Source organism: Megalops cyprinoides, chromosome 2 (genome assembly GCF_013368585.1).
Source record: "Megalops cyprinoides isolate fMegCyp1 chromosome 2, fMegCyp1.pri, whole genome shotgun sequence".
In the NCBI taxonomy this organism is placed as follows: Eukaryota; Metazoa; Chordata; class Actinopteri; order Elopiformes; family Megalopidae; genus Megalops; species Megalops cyprinoides.
In genome coordinates, this window is record NC_050584.1 from 26,832,501 (window position 1) to 26,850,577 (window position 18,077).

At 40.7% G+C, this 18,077-nt stretch overlaps 1 protein-coding gene across 1 annotated transcript in view; it reads left to right on the top strand.

Moving 5' to 3' along the window:
* The window catches only part of LOC118770363 (cadherin-18-like), an 86,281-nt gene that overhangs the window by 33,085 nt on the left and 35,119 nt on the right, over positions 1-18,077 (top strand). The window contains exon 3 of the mRNA XM_036517985.1: positions 2,955-3,074. Coding sequence (XP_036373878.1) covers positions 2,955-3,074 — 120 coding nt within the window. The remainder of the gene's footprint in view (positions 1-2,954; positions 3,075-18,077) is intronic.

Consider the following 18,077-nt stretch of genomic DNA (forward strand, 5'->3'; position numbering starts at 1 on the left):
GAGAGAGAGAGAGAGAGAGAGACAGAGAGAGCGAGAGCCGAGAGGGAGGTTGCTTTTCACAGAGAGAGACGGGAAGAAAAAGACTGACTGCGGTAATCCTATTTTCGGCTGGCCGATTTGTGGTTTCAAAACTGCATTAAATGCTTTGTGGGTCCTGCAATAAGTCAACAGCAGACAGTATAGACAGATGGATGGAAACCAATAGAAGTGAAGTAATGAAAGCGGACAGCAACAGGCCCGGGGTAAGGATGGGATGAGATATGTGACCTGGGTTGTGAGAGTGAGAACATTACCACCCTTCCTCTGTAGAAAGCTTATCGCATATTTGGACCCCTGGAAATGATCCGGAGCAACTTGGGCAGGGTTATTGCCAAAAGGCATAGGCTCATACAGCATTACATAGACTGAACCTGCTGAATTATGCTGTTGGACCGAGCCGAAAAAGACAGTGTGGGTGGTTCCCAGGGATTATATATTGTTCAGAGTAGCTTCCATAGCTTATATTATGTAACCATTTATACAGCTGGGTATTTGCTGTAGGCCCGCCTGTCAAATCTTTCCAGGGATCGAGACCAGTTCTTCATGCATTATCCTAACCCGGCACATTGTGGTTAATTTAAGCTCTCTAACCAGCCATGCCACACAGCACTGTTCCACTGACATCAGAAATTGATATTTACATTTTAGTAACCGCTGACACGCTCTCCTTGTAATGATTGCATGCGTTGTCACAAGGCAGGAGAGATCCTTTTCAGAAAGTTGGATGTGTGTTACATCAGCGCAGTAATTTTAACGCGGTGCCTTTAAGGCAGCGGGGAGGCTTTAGCGTTGCGGAGAGGATTCCCTATTTATCCAAACACGCGCACTCTGTGCATCCCAGACAGCGTGTTTGTATGTGATTCTGAGCGTAGCCCTTGGCTGGCACAGCCCCGTTGTGCTTCTCTGATGAATCACGGCCTGCAGCTGTACTTTAAAGTCCATTAGCTTCAGTTGTGTTGACTGCCTCTGTAGAACAAAAGGCTGGAGCTCTCCGTGGGACTCCAGCTGAGGTACAATGTAAGATATCTGTGGTGCTATGGTAAAAGCAGAATGGGTGCTGTCTGTGGTGCTGCAATTATGCAATATGGACACTGTCCATGGTGCTGCAGTTGTGGTATTTAATAGAAGCTATCCTGGGGACAGAGCTGAGATAGAATGTGGTATCTCAGGTGACAGCCTGGAGTCAATCTTGGTCCTCTCACGCCTGGACTACTGCAACTCCCTCTTTGCTTGCCGTCCTGCATGCATAATCAAACCTCTACCACTAATCCAAAATGCAGCTTCACAACTTGCCTGCAATCTCCCTAAAAGTAGTCAAGTTACTCCTCTCCTCATTTCACTTCACTGGTTTCCTGTTGTCGCTCACATCAAGTTCATACCTATGACCCCTCTTCAAACCCTATGTTCCCTCAAGATCGCTGCGCTCTGCATTCCACAGAGCAGCTGACTGTCCCGACCTGATGGGGTCACTCTTCTCAGACACAATCCTTGTCTGTTATAGTCCCTCAGTGGTGGAATGAACTCCCCACGGGGGTTAGGACAGCGGAATCACTGGCTAATCTTCCGACACAGACAGAAGACCCACCTCTTCGGACTGCATCTCAGTTCCACTTCTATCCCCACCCCCTAATACCTGCTACTTCTTGCATTTGATGTTAGTTTTATGTTTAGTATTTTGATGTATTATGAATTTGTCTTGTAGAGACTGTTGTATCGTAGTATACTTGGCTTTTGTGCACTTAACTTGTGGTAGGGCTTGAATAGTGGTAAGCTCACTCTCACTGGTCTGGGAGTGTTGTGAGCCAGGTCGAACACTGTTCTAAATCGAAAGGATACACTTATGTTCTACTGTGATGGAAGTTGCTCTGGATACGAGTGTATGCTAAAGGCATGCAATGTGATGTAATGTAATGTGGTGGTTAAAGCCGAATGGATGCTGTCCATGGTGCTGAAGTTATGCTGGAATGGGAACTGTCCATGGTGCTGACATTATGCAAATATGAACACTATCCATGGTTCTGAAGTTATAGTGTAATATAAGCTATTCATGGGGCTGCAGCTGGGGGAGAATGTAAGATATCTGTGGTACTGCAGCTATAGTGGAACGGGTGCTGGCCATGGCACTGAAGTCATGGTGGAACTGACACTGTCCATGGTGCTGCAAATATGCACGCTATCCGTGGTGCTGCAGTTACAGTATAATGGAAGGTGTTCAAGGGGTTGCAGCTGAGGTAGAATGTAAGATACCCATGGTGCCACAGCTCCTGTGGTCACTGGCAAATAGAGAAGGCAGGTGGCACCACCCTGCCCTTCATCTCAGTGCCATTTTCATGGAAAAAGAATCCTCACTGTGACAGGAAATATCCTGTATGTCTATTTGCATGGTCATGGTTTTCACTTGCATCCAGCTTCAGCTAGTATCAGAAACAGTTGCTTTTTTGTAATTACATTCTCAGTTTGAGTTGGAAATGAAATGAGTACAGATTGTAGTGTTTCAACCAAGAGGGATATTGACTTTCATAAGACAAAGGGTGCTGAAAAATAAATGTTTAATCCTTTTTGGTATTTAGTAAGTAGATGAAAACAAACTATTACTCCTAAGGCCATGCCTGCCTCTTTCCATCTCAAGGTAATTTGAAATCCCTTGCAATTTCATTCAAGCTTTCATATGAAAACAAAGTAAATAAATCACAAGGTAATAGATTTTTTCTCCTTTTAAAACACACTCAGATTTAAATGAAACAATAGATTTTTTTTCATTGTATGCAAAGTAGATACACATACAAACACAAACACACACACACACATATATTCTCTGTGTGAGCATGTCATCATAGGTGTGTTTCTGTGTGTTTCTGTGTGTGTGTGTGTGTTTTATAAATTTGTCTCCATACCTTCTCCTCTCCCCTGTACAGGTACTTCAGTGTACCAGGTTACCGCTACTGACGCTGACGATCCCACATATGGAAACAGTGCCAGAGTGGTGTACAGCATTCTGCAAGGACAGCCATACTTCTCTGTCGATCCCAAAACTGGTGAGCAAACATGTTTTTCATCCTCTTTTTCACCTTAGCAGAGCCTAACCGCCTCATTGATAGGGTAGGCTACAGTAATGTCCACATTGTAGCACAACAGTACTGCAATGACTCGAACATGTAAAACACTATCCCGAAATATTTTTTAATACTTTTTTTCAGTGTAGGTACTACAACGTATGTGTTTTTGGCTTGTGGAAATAAGCTTTTGTCTCTCAGGGAGATTTAAAATAAAGTAGACCATGGGTTTTTTTTGTTTTTTTTTTTGGTCCATACAAGGTTGGATGATAATCATTGTTTTTGTTACAGCTCATCGGCTTACACGCCTGCCTTGTTTAAATCATTTGTGTATGACAGTTAATTAAAACCAGCCCTCAGTTTGTGATATTCACGCCACCGCGATGACAACATCCTCTAAGCCATTTAGAACACCTTTGATGCGGCAACAACAGCGGCAGCGACCACAATGGAACCCTTCTCCGCTTCCACGTGTCTCTCCCAGCACTTTGCGGAGCATTCTGTGGGCCTTAATTGACAATATCCCTGTGGAGACAAAAGAATAAAGCATTGTGGGATAGCTTTTAGAGACGCGGCTCTCTCCTTTTAAAAAAAGAATGAAAGGGAGCCTGAAACAGGTTTAAAATAATGTGCTTTCACTGTTCACAAAATGCATCTTTTGTTCGGCCGGTCTTTAAAAGATGTCATTCAATTTTAATGGGAATCCATAAAAATCCATAGCATGGACATATGTGTGCGAGCAAGCATGTTTGTGCTCAGACACAAGCTTGTGTGCATGTGTGTGTGTGTGTGTGTACTTGTGCATGCATACCACTAGTGCAGATCATCTGCTTTTGTGATTCTAAATTATAATTCTTGGCATTCTTCATTAATTTATGCTGAGATACTACGTTTGAGGTCTGTTATCGCTGTATTCACCGTAGCAGTAGATAAAGACACAGATTCCAGGGTCAACCCATGTCTAAAAATAACAACTGAGTGAAACTAGTTCATATGTGTAAAGGACTGGCTGTCATTTCCCAGTCCTTCTCATGGCTACCTACCTACACATGAGCATGCTGTCTATTAACAATGATGTCAATATATGCTTTACTGCATTTCTAATCTACCTGACTTGATTTTCTCATAACCTGTGCCCCTTGGTCTAAAGCATGTATACAGTTATTTATTGTTGTGATATATAGTTGTTTTGCATTTAATTTATATCAGCATTCAGGTAAATATCCATCTATTGCTCACAGTATGTAAATATTTATTTAACTTTCAAATTTCTGACCATAGTATCGCCTGGCACTCTACTCATAGCTCATACTCTTTCATATTACAAAGCAATGAAATGTTCCTCTAGCATGGCTTCTAGATGTATACAGTCCCAAAAATCAGAACTGTTATTTCCTCTAGTGATACCTGATACAGCTGACTCATTTGCTTTAGAAGGAGATTTAAGTATACACATTTTTTTTTTCAGCAAGTAAAAATTATTTTACCTCATATAAAAGGACATGTCAAACTCTTCATGTCATGTTCAGGCTCCTGATGGCATTTTTACTGAATAATAAAATAACAATCAAAAACAATAATAATAAATATCATCAATATCAATATAAATGATCAAATAATAATCAATTGAATAATAACTGAATAATCAAAAATCAGTAATCAACAACATGATAAATGGCATGTCTGGACAGATATTAAAAATCCTTAGTAATTTGCTCAAAACTGAGGGGAGTCCAAACTTCAAGAAACATGAAAAAATGAGGCAGGTTTCATAAGGTCTACAACCCAGAATAGTGCTCATACATACCAAAAAGCCCAGGCGAAAATGAGCACGACATGTCCTCTTTTAAATAAGGGGTGTGAAGTACAAAAAAGAAATCCTGAGGTGAACTGAGGCCTGGATGTTTTCTGCTTTTCTATTTCTCACATTTTTTTTTCTTTTTTGCTTTTCTTTTTTTCTGACAATGGATGTAAAATGGCAGCTTGTATTTTTATCCACTCATACTGTGTGAGCAACAAGAACTCAGCCTCCTGTAAGTGCTAGCCCTCCAGTGCTTTTCGATGTACTGTACACTCTTGAACTGTGACCAGTTGGAGCCGCATGCCATGCGAGGAGAAATAGCCAGAGCGCAGTAATGTGCCACGAGGCATTTGTAGACATGCATATTCTGCAAATGTGGACTGTGATTGGTGTTTTTTTTTTTTTAAATAGCATCTTAGATGTCTTATGATGTGCAGGAATAGGCTGAAAGATCAATTCCATACATTGGTTATCTATTAACATCATTTTTATTTTGAAATGAACTGAGCTACTCGTTGTAGTCCTTTCTTGTTTAGGCAGTCTCCCGCCTTTCGATGCCATAAATGGCTCTTTCACTCTCACCTTTCTGTGCATGCCTGGATCAGTAAATACAGTGTGAGAAGGTTGGTTTGGTATGATGAGCTATTACAGACAGCAGTGACTTCAGGGAGCATCTTACATACCTAAAGTCTGGTCAATGACCTCTGACTTTTTTATGTAATGACCAAAAAAAATGGTTTCTCTAAAAAATCTCCGGTGTAAGTACTACCACAAATTTTCCAGATTGTATCAACCGTGGAAGTGCCATGTCACTATATTCATTGATGTAACATGTCAACTTCACTTTTTTCTCTTATTTTACTGAAATGGCCAGTTACCACATTACTTTATTGTCATTTAGCAGATGCTCTTATCCAGCGCGCCTTACATAGGTTACAGTTTTTACATGTAAAAATGTAATATTAACTGAGGACATTCTCAGTTAAGTACCTTGCCCAAAGGAACTGAACCAGCAACCTTTCGGTTACGAGCCCTGCTCCTTACCACTATGCTGCACTGCCGCCCCATTAGTCCTCTCATTGAGTGATACTCTGATACTTGTCTCTATATATGAAGACTGCATATATTTTCATTTTACTGTGAGCACATGTTTCAAAGATCTACCTTATTATATCTAGTGCATGTAGTGCTTATGCATGTACTTACTCAGGGTGATACATCATGGCTGTCAAAGCAAGTGGTTACTCTAATGAAAGCTCAGTGTATTCAGACATATATGAAATATCCTCCAAATCATAATAGTCAAGCAATATAAATATGTGTGGAATTTACTTGAGCCATACCAATGAGGTCTAGCCAGTGCATAGTCAGACTTTAATACATTGCACCCTTTCCTCTGTTATTAGGTGATTCAGGCAGTAACTGCAGTAATGTGCATGAATGGAGGGAGTTGTGGACAGGAACAAAGGTTGAATCTGAGATGCTCACTGAACAGAACAAAAGGGACAGCAGGTCAGAAATAAATCAATTCCACAGAAAAAATAAATAAATAGAAAATAAATGAGCAATTTGATCATAATTCCCTCGGATCAATCTTTTTTTCAATTATACAGTGGGACACTGAAATTGCTGTCTGTGACTTTGAGATGATTGCTGTGATTAGGGCAATAGATCCATTTATCACAAAAAGCAAACTTTGAAGCAGTGATAACATCTGTGGGTGGATCACAGTCCAGTGAATATGCCTTTTGACTTTGTTTCAAACCAGTTTGTTGGATTCAAATAAAGACAGCGTGCAGCCGTGAACATCAAACGCATTCCATGTTTGCAGTCACATGGTTACCCCTGTTCAAAGCAACAAGCCTGTTCCAGCAAAACAGCCTTTGATATCGGGCAGCTGTGTCAGTAGCACTTAACGTGAAGGGATCTGCAAATTAAGATGATGCCTAAGAACCGCAGGATGAACATTCATAAACTCTTATGTAAACCAACACAGGCTATCATACGATGTGATACTTTATTTTCAAAGTCATTGTGACATTACTGACCATGTTCCCCATGGTCATATTAGACATATATGGTGACACTGTAAACTTGGTGACAGTCTATGTCTGTTAGCATAAGAGCTTGTGAATATTCGTGTAGTGGTCATGAACATGCTGTGTACATCTTATTTAGGATTCATTACATTTTTTTTTCTTCCTATGAACCTATTTGCAGCAGAGCACACTAAATAGTCCTATAACAGAGACAGCATTAGAATACTGTAGTCTAGTGTAGTGACACACATACACTTGTTCTCAGCCTTTTGTTAATGGAGCACAAAGGAGTTCCCTCCAGTGGTACAACAGGCATTCTCTTACTGAGAAAAGATTCAGATCCACAGCTGCGCTCATCACTGTTCCACTGCCATTTCCTGCAGAGGGCCATTACCCTGATCCATGGATATAACACTGAAGACCACACAGAGAGGCAGTTTATGCCACTACTGTATCTTAGTATGAGCCAATGGGAGACTGGGACCCACAGTCCCTTGATGTCAGGGTAGAATGGTTTGCCCCTGAATGGTTGGTCGATTCATTGATCAGAAGCTGGGGCTCTGAGCGGAGTGCTGTGACCACACATGTGCCCCTTGTGCTGCCTTGATCTTTCCTGAAATTGCAGCACAGACCTCCTCAGACGTCAGAACAGTGGACCAGCACAACCTCTCACCTCCAGCTGTTTGTGAGTCTCTCTTGGGCTGTAAATCGAAGTGAATTGACTAGCGGTGAGAGTGGTTGAAGACGCAAGGCACTGTCTACCGTACGAGATACCCAAGCCAAGGTCTGCCCATATCAGGATGATGCAATTGCAAGGCTAGATAATTCGATTTGCAAGGGGGGGGCAGGAGCAGGATATTATTGTGATGGGAGGCTGACTAACGATATTAGCGGCTGCATGAGCCTGATAATAGGCTGCGATCAACCAGAATTCATCTAGCAGTAAACTGCACAGATATATGTGTGTCTTGCACCTGTACAGTTACAGATTTACACTTGATATTGTTAGACCATGGGGAACATAAGCGTGTTTTTAGACGCCTCATAGAGCTTTGTATATTATACAGGGTATACAGTATTCATCTGAGCAAAGTGCCTTTTCACTGAATCTGACTGGAAAAACATATTCATATATATGCAGATATTAGGATTAGATTACAGATTTAGGCTTGATATTGGTAAAACCATGGAGAGCATGAGTGTTTTTAGCCTGCGCATTGAGTTTTGTATAATACACAGATGAGCTAAGTGCCTCTCCATTGCATATGACTGGAAAAAAAGACACAAAATGTTAGCCTTGCCTCAATCACGATGGAGGCCACACATAGTCTGAGGATGAGGTGATTTCCCAAACCCTCCTCCCTCCACCCCCACCCTGTACAGCTGTTTCAGTTCCATTGGGTGCAGAGCACTCAATGAATGCCAACCATTATGATCACCATTATCATTATGTTTTGCTTCTGTGGCCTCAGGGCGATATTACAACAGTAGGCAAAACATTTTTTTAAAAAATATGGTTCTAGTCACTACATTACCCTTTGAATGTATTCAAAGGAATTGCCTTGGAGAGAGAGAGGGGGGGGGGGCAGAAAGAGAGAGATTTTATTTCATATATACATATTTTTAGGTACAATTTTATATTAAGCACAGGAACATTGCAGATGCAGGATGAAAGTCTATGAGACTTGTGTGCATTCTAAACGCCTGTTCCTGTAATGGGGGGCGGAGTGGATTTGAAGCCTGCTAACAGCCCCGCCAGATTTCCAGCATTCTTACATCATTTCAGCGCGACGGCTTGGGGGATAATGAGGATATGTGTTTCCAGACGCCCTGAGCTCGGTGACCTCCCTTTGCATTTTAAGTAGGCTAATTTCCTTGCTGATCTGGGATTTTCGGGTTCGTTTAGACTCAATTGCAAGAGCTGACACGGATCAAGCCGTTAGCGAGTGGGAAGGGATTAAAATTTTGTTTCTGCTCGGATCAAATGAAATGCCATCACTGTGTCACTTGGTCGCTGGGTACAGGGCCTCTTCTGTTAAGGAAGTGCTTGTCTAGCTGCCACAAGTTAAAAAATATTTCTGAAAAATATGTAGAAATAACATCTTAAAATGGTAACAAATAAAAGCTTTTTAAGTCAATAAGTACTTCACTGTCAGATAAAATGCTGGAATGTCTAATCGCTTCCTTCAGTGTGCAGTTAGGACACAGAACTGAATAAAGATTGCTGTATGGTTTAAAGGTAGCAATGTCAAAGAATTATATAAGGATTCAGTTAAACTGCCTCAAATTCGAATTTGAACTGAAGCATCCTGTTCTATCCTGTCGTATCCAGTTACCTGTTAAAACTTGAGTTTGCCGCTTCACAAGTAATGTACTCAACAAGCAGGTCAATTCATTTTGTCTTTGCAAATGTAGTTTAGTTAATTAAGTGCATGGCACTGAAAATGCTGTAACAATATCACCAGGATAGAGAAAATTAACTTTATCCATGGAAAGAATTTGTATTTCCCTGTCTATATACATATGAAGCCTGACCATTGCAATATTTTGTACCACTTTCTGTGTTTCATTAATGCTCAATCTTGTATTTTTATTCACTGCATCTCACTCATATTGAATTATGGAGATTAAAATTGTGCTGAGAATGTCAGGTGTTATCTTCCACTCTCATCTGCTTCTGAAAATTGCAAATTAATTTCCCCTGCTGATAACGCATTGCACAAATGATATGTCAGAACCGGTGGCTGCTCTACATGACTGTTAGTGGCCGTTACATGATACCACATTACTGGCAGGGTAATCAGGATTAGACTGTTTACCAGCAGATTTCAGGTTGTTTGCCTTTCGGAAATAAGGAGTGGAGCATCTCGATTTAAAACAAGAACAGATGATTTGGATGCAAACTCTAATACACTTGGAGATTTCTTCTTTTCCAGCTTAGCCATGTTAGCTTACTTGGAAATGTCAGACGTGTTGCTAACTAAATATGCACCTTCCACAAAGCCGAGCCCAGGAACACCAGTGTGTTGACTAAGCTGCATAACGTTGAATCATGAAACAGGGCCAAGTACTGGCGAGTGGTTAGTCCTCTGGACCTCGGGATTGTGGGTCGGAATCCACAGCGATAAACTGCTGCTGTACCCTTGAGCAAGGTACTTTGGATAAATAATGCAGAGCCATGTCATCCAGCATCTGCTAAGCAAATAAATTATGCAGTGAGGTTCAAGATAACGACATGCCCATGAGAAGCACAAATAGTTAGACGCATCATTAGGCATTTTTCCATCTCTGTGGGTCTGGAGTCTGAGAATCAGTTTAGCTACATCCTCATCTTCCATGTTGAAAAGGTTTTTTTTTTTTTTTTTCTGCACGGCATATATTAGAATGTAGCAGGAATTTGAGTCTGGTCAGACTGCCGGGTCTTATGTTACTTGCTGTACTGATATATGCAGTGCCTTGATCATTTGTAGAAAATGCTGTTTATCGTAATTAATGTACAGCACTGTATTTTACAGTAGAGACCTCTGCATGTTTAAATTGTAGTATTCCAATATGTGCTAGATGCTGATATATGTAGGATCTCACAGATTACAAAAATACAACCCCCCCCACCCAAAAAAGGGAAGAAATAGAAAAAAAATGCAATTAACAAGGGTGCTGTTTCTGGCTGTCTGAGGAGAAGAGCTTAATTCCCCATAATCCCTTCAACCGTCAAGACTGTCCTCCTTCGGTTGTTTCCAGCAACAGCAGTGTGAGAGCTAACGACCTCACACTGTCAAATTAACCTTGTCTGGGCAAAAAAAGGCTGAGATTTCTAAATGAAAAGGCGTGCCGCGACAGAGGCCAGAACCAGAGCGAGTGCAGCCTGCCAGCAGCCGTAGCAGGAAGAGTAGGTGAAGAGATGCAGGACTTGCTGGTGTGAAAAAAAAGAACCTTCCAGGAGGCCGCCATGCTCTCGCTGAGCATGAGCCGCTGTCCAGCACCACGTCGAACATCCTGCCTCTATAATCATGCACAATGACGGCACCTCAGCAGATGCCTATTACCTGAGAACCCACCTAGGCAGTGCCCAGACAGCTATGCTTACTGTAATCAGAAAGTGCATCCTTCAAGGTTTATTGCATTCAGAGTGTGTTTTAATCTTTTTTTAATCTCTCTCTCCCCATACAATACAACAGAAAAGTGCTGCTTCTTTATATTACAGTATTGTCATTTAGCAGATGCTCTTACCCAGAGCTACTTGCATTTTACAAGGTTACAATTTTATCCATTTATACAGCTGGATATTTACTAAGGCAAATGTGGGTTAAGTAGCTTGCCCAAGGGTACAACAGCAGTGGGGAATTGTACCAGAAACCTTCTGGTTGCTAGCCCTGCTACACCACACTGATGCTCCTCAGGTGCTGAATTCATTCAAGCTGAATATATGTGTGCAAGTGTGTGCATGTGTGTGTGTGTGTGTGCATGTGTGTGTGTGCGTGCCTGCGTGTGTGAATAAGTGGATGTGTGTGAAATACTTGAGGTATGAATGGATTATGAGTGACATTACATCTTGATAAAATCTTGACTCTTTTGTAGTGATGTATGAAACTCTGTTCCCTACAGTAAATGGTGTGTTTTTTTTAGCACCATTTTGTGCACCACTGCTGTTTGGCATGTCCACTCCCATGGCTCCCCTCACCGTGCTGTCATACATTGACCAAAATCCTCTTCTATGCATCCTTTGGGTTATAGCCAGATAACCTCACCATGTGTTTGTGCTCGGAACAAGTGCTAAACTGTAACCTCTCTTCAGAATCTCCAAATCAAAAACATTAAACCCTTTGATGTGTATTTCTCTTTTTATTTTATTTGTATCATTTTTCTGTTTTCCTAATTGTTGAGTTGTATTTATTTATCTCTTTTTACATGTCTTAGCTTTATAGTTATCTCATACATTCAGTTTGTCCTAAAAGGGTACTTCATGATTTTCCCACCTCTGAACTGAATCCACTCTGAATCATCTTTTGATAGCCTTCTCTCTGTGAAAAAAGTGGAATATTTCCTGAAGCATATTCTCTGCTCAGATACAGTGCACTGGGAATGAATGCATTGCTTTTTTTCACAAGAGAGGAGGAATAAGCAAACAAACTCGAAAGGTCAGATCACCGTTCCTTTCTTTGCTTTGGAGATGTGGGAAGACTGCCCAGTTTTAAGTTTCCCCGGAATCTTAGGTTAAGTAATGCTGTTGCTTCGGCTAATGCCTCCAAAATTTCCACATCCTGGATGGATCTATGAAATGGCTCCTGAGAAATCTTCTCATGTCAGGTCCAAAAAACTGTGTTAAAGCTGGCAGACTACCAAAAGGAAAATAAAAAGAACAAGCTAGAGCTATTTAGAGAGGATAAAGCGATCATATTTTCGTTGGAGTGAAGTACAATTTGTACAGTCACGCATACTGTCAAACACCTACTGGTATTCAAAGCTAATTTCAAAGTGTGCTTTTGAAAATGTTTAAGACATGTTTGCTTAGAATGTGATTAAAGCAAAGAACACCTGTAGAGGGTTTCTCGCATCGTTGTGTTTTTCACTGCTCGGTTCTTGTGCCGGATTTTAAACAAGGTGACATTTTGTTGTTGTTTTGCTCAGTTGATTCTTGGCTTTACAACTACTGTTTCCATTGTCTGCCAGTCTTTGTTAAATTATATTCAGTAGTGGTGATACCGATAGGCTGCCAAAGGGATGAAGAGAGCACACGCACACGCACACGCACACGCACACGCACACACACACACACACACACACACACACACACACACACACACATATAAGGCATGCTCCTTGACCTAGTCTTAAGGTATAAGCAGGATATTGTGGCATAATGGAGTCTGGTCCTCTTGATTAGGCAAGCCAATCAAACAGCCAGGTATTTATTGAGCTGTTGAATGAATACCAATCTGGTTTTGACTTCACCAGCACAATAAGTCCCTGACAGGGGTGTGTTTGTGCTAATCGACAGACACGGTTAAACGTGTTTACCCAACAAGTCTCTTTCTTTGTTAATGAAACAGCTCTTGAAGTCAGCACAACTATCTCAATTAAGCTTAATTGGATGCTCAATTAAATGCTTCTAGGCCCCTAAAACAGAAGACTGAACGACAAGCTCCTTTTTAATTCAGATGGATTGTAATTGGCATTGCTAAATTTGTTGAAGGGGCAGCATGAACAACAATAAATTGAACGTACTTCTTCCACAGAGAACTAAAAGCATTTTCTCTGTCGTTAATGCCAAAGCAAGACAGCTCTTCCATTACCAAATTTCATTTTAAATCCCCATTGAGCAACAGTGTGGTTGCAATATAGTCACTGACCACAAAGCCACTGAAGCCAAGGGGAGAGTATTATTACCTGGCAATTCTTTTAAGAAAGCCACTGTAGGTTAAAGAAACATGAATGCTATTCAGGTGTTGTGATTAATTAAATCACAGAAAAAAAATTATACAAGCAGAACACACTTACGCGGAGAGCATTTTTAATCACCCAAATACCACCAAGACATCAGTCCTCTTGATTTTGATAAACAGTACATTTCTTAAAACATGGAAGGAAACCCAGCAACACACATTACTGCTTGTTTCTATAAATCACAGCTCACTGAGATAGAGGTGGGGAAGATTGAAAATTGATTACTCTTCTCCCTTCTATCCAGCTGTTAAGGGTGGCAGTCTTTTTCATTAGGTATACAATTTTTAAAAGTATGCCTCTCTGTAATAGTGTTCTCAGAGATTAATCTTGAGAGGGTTTTTTCAGTATACAGTAGATGTAAAGCAGGCTTAGAGCTCTGTCAGAATTATGGATTATGCCGTTCATCGAAGTTGTTTCATGATGCTAACTGTACAGCCACTGTGTGGGAAATGCTCAGCTCAAACAGTGAGGTGTATCTATTAGTGTCATGGAGGAGATGAGCTTTGATAATACACACCCAGGCCTCCCTGCTCCCTTCCATTCTCATCCTCTCATCCAGTTCAAACGTCTTGGAAACTCCCAATGAGTCCTTCATCCAGGAGACAAATGGCTGTCTTTTGTGCGTGTGAAAACACCCACATGTCATTTTCTTTTTTACTCTCAGTTAGGTTTTAAATAGCAAATGCCTGTCTAATATTGATCCCGTTTCATCACTGCCTCTGTCGGCTGGGAAACGGGTCAAAAGTCTTCATGTCCTTGTATGCCCTTCTTGATGGCGTTTCACTGTACACACAAAGGTGCTTCCTTGCCTCTTCATTTAATGTTTTGAACATTTTAATAGTTTTCAGCATTAACATAATAAAGTTAATTGGAACTATCTAAGAATTTTATTTTTTCAGAAAATAAAATAAAAATAAAAGACCTTTTCATGGGATTCAGGAAATACACACTGAGCTTCCTATCCATTATACAGGATTACTTGGTGCATTCACAGTATTAAAAAATGTGTTCCCTGTGTTAATTCGTTAAATATATCCATGTTGTTTTTACTCAGAGTTCCCTTTTATATGCATAATAAGAGGTCACAGTATGCTCCAATGTTCTATCTTTATTTTGAGGTCAAGGTGTCCCCTCAAGAGCTCCAGGGATAGTTTTAATAGAATTAAATATTCTACCAACTGAAAATAACCATTTTACATTAATCCCCACCCACATGGCACATGGTAAAGGTGTCAAAAGTGCCAGTTCCTCCTTCCTGCAAGAACATCTTTTAAAAAACACACAGTAAGAGCAGATTCCAGAGAACCCAGAGACAGGCCCTGTTCTAATGTAGGCAGCGCTACGTTCAAGATGTTTGGCTAGTTCAGGTTCACGCTCTCCCGAATGCGTTCACTCCTGTCAGGAAGTATTTGGCGGGATTAAGTCTCCCGCAACTCCTTGTTGGATTGACACTCAGTTGACTGGGCAACAGTCATGCAGTTTAAATATTCTTTGACAATCTCTGGGTTTTAACTGGAGAGCAGGCACCTTTTCAGTGCAGTGTCAGGTCGGATTAGTCCTCAAAGACAGTCTTAAGAGCTGGATATAAAAGTTTACATAATACCAGTTTGAATTGTTATTATTAACAGTTACATGTGATACAGCTGATCCAGACACATGAAAAAGCAGCGTCTTTCCTAGAAAGGAAGGTATATAAGACTTGGCTGGCTGTTAAGTGGCAGCTAGCATAACCTGTAATTGTTGTTAATACTATAACCTGTAAAACTGTTGACAATTTTGCTGTCTGTAAGATTGCAGAACAATTACCTACTACACCCATAAATGACAATCAATAAAGAGTGAATTAGAAATGGGATTTGCAACATGGACATACATGTGCATTCTTTGATAATGGCCATAGACAATATTAATACTAATATTAATAATAATAGGAAGCATTTTTTCTAAAAGTTTATGCCATAAAAATCCTATATATAAAATGAAAACTGCATATCTATTTGTCTTAGGTAACAGTATGAAGACCGATGACCACTGTCAGCCAGAGGGTCGTCTTCCATGTATAGTGATAGGAGGATTAAAATCACATGACTGTAGAAGAGAAAAAAAGGAACTTTGAAGTGGATTGCCCAAAATAGATTGATTATTATTTAAATGAAGGAAAATGGGGAAGTTCAAAATTCTCATTTAAACATGCTCGGTACAACGTGTTCAATTTGGAAATCTTACTGTCCTTCCACCATGAGACTAAGCCTAAGCCTCTGCAGAGCACGCCACTCAGACTGTGGCCGGCATCCAAAATTTTTGGCTGCGGGAGATGTGAGCTTTGTAAACTTTCAAATTAAATTGTATGAAATTAACATATTAATGTATTAACTTAAAAAATCCTTCCCCTTAACATAAATGCAAAGGAGGAAACAGCAAATTGCAATTCTTCTGAAGATTAACAGAAGATGAGGGAGAGAGGCAAAGAGGATTAATGATGCAGCAGTATAGCTAGATCATGAAATAGCCATGAAGATAACTCTTTCCAGAAATGAGCTAACAAGCATGATTATCTAAGGCTGACCACAGCGCAGACCTGAGAAGTGGCGACAGCTCAATTCTCTCCTCGCCATCTAACATGTCAGATACTGCAAATACTATGCCACCTAATGTTAACATGTGCTAATGACACAGATTATCTGATAGGAGGGTCAAATATTAGAAAGATTGGAAAAGAATAAATGAGATGTGATGAAGCACTACAATGTGTCATTGACACAGAATATGCAAGGATTATGAGTAATACAAAATAGACACGTTAACAAAAAAGACAAGGCAGGGATTTCCTATCAACTCTCTCAGAATTGTGTGGCGTCTGTTGGTCTGGTCGCCAGAAACACCCAGTGAGGCCCTGAGCATCCAGTGGGTCACATCTGTTAGCAGGGATGATGGTGTGTGATTTCTGAGAGGGCTTGTTCAGATTGAAATAGGGGGAAAAAAGCACAAGATCCCCCCGAAAAGGAGTTTGGCAGTTTGAGAGAGGCAGAGACAGACGGGGGCAGAGACAAGACGAGGAGAAGGAGGCGAGGGTTGACAGCTCGAGAGGATCCCCCCCCCCCCCCCCCCCAGCGCCCACCCACTGCCACGTCAAACTCCAGAAACCCCTCGACTGACACCCCTGTCAATTATTGATAATCTCCACACAGATGGGGGACGTGCCCTTGCGGCGTCCCTTAATGACAGCTTTTAGGAGAGCCGAGAACCGCACTCCGCCACATCGCTCCACGGGGAAACCCGTCAAATGCTTCACACAACTTTGTTCGGAACTGCTGGTTGGGGACATTCAATCAAAGAGTAAGAAGAGAAACTATATATATCTTTGATATATATCTTCGGTCACTTCTTCTCCAGGGTTCCATTTGCATGAGTCAGTGTGTGTGTGAAATTAATTTCTTAGGCTTTTTCTTAGAGTTTCTTAGGTTAGTAGTGGCTATGGGCACAGTCAGTCAACAGATCATAAGCCCAGCACCCCAGGTGCATTGTACAGGTATTACTCCATCTTTGATTAAGCAGATCATTTTTGTTTGTGCATTGTCTGACTATATTAACATTTACATTTACATTTAGTCATTTGTAACAGAGCTGGCCGATGCTCTGCACATAAATTAGCAGAAGGAGTAAAACTTTACAAAAAAACAATTTATTTAAAAAAAACCACTCACAAACACAGGAGAACCAGTTTAAAACCTCCAACATAGCAAAATGGCTTGCAGCAATCTCTGAACCTGGCCACACACCTGTATATAACAAGCCTTAATTAGTGCAGGTGTGACCAGTTAACTGGCTCTCAGACAAAGACAAACAAAACAATGAAACAATCATTAAATCAAGAAACATAAAACCTGTCCCAGTTGTAATTGATTGAATGAAGCACTTATTTTACAAGATGGAAAGTAGACAATGAGGATCCTCAATTTAACCAATTAAACAATTAACAACCATTTAAACTGTTGGGGGTGAGGTGAAGGGCTATTCCTTCACATGCTTTAACAGATACTCTTATCATATTACTCTTACCATATATTTTGTTCCCTCGCACCTGGTTAGCACTCTTAAACTTTTGTTATACTCTGAATAACAGTTACCATATCCTGTGGTTTGTGATATATAAACCTTACGTGTCATGTTTTTTTTTTTTTTTTGGTCCCATAATGTAAGTTCTAAACTTGGAAACTGACAGTGAAGCTGATGTCAGTGCATCTGGAGGAGCACAGTGAGGCCCAAGTGCACAGAAGTACTCTCTCCTGGCCATGGCGATAACTGTGTGTCTGTTATGTCATAACTGATCTTTTGTACTTTACTTTAAAAGCTTGCCTTTGGCTGTTTCCTGAAAAAAATCCTTTTTTAAAAACTTGCCTTTACAGTTTAAGACATATACATTCATTTGATCAGACAGATGGAGACAGAGTGACTTGCACAGCATGAGGTACATAAGCACATTAAGGTTGTGTGAACAACAGTTTCATGCAGAACATGTCAGGGTGCATGTTAGAATGTTTCAGTGTCACAGGACTCTAAAACTCAGTGCCATCTGGAAAATTCAGACAGGGTGCTGCAACAATCAATTCCATTAGCATCCAGCACAATAATGTGATCTAGTGACTGTATGATGTATGGTAATGTGTGTACTTGATTTCCTGTAGTTTTCTAGGCTTGTCT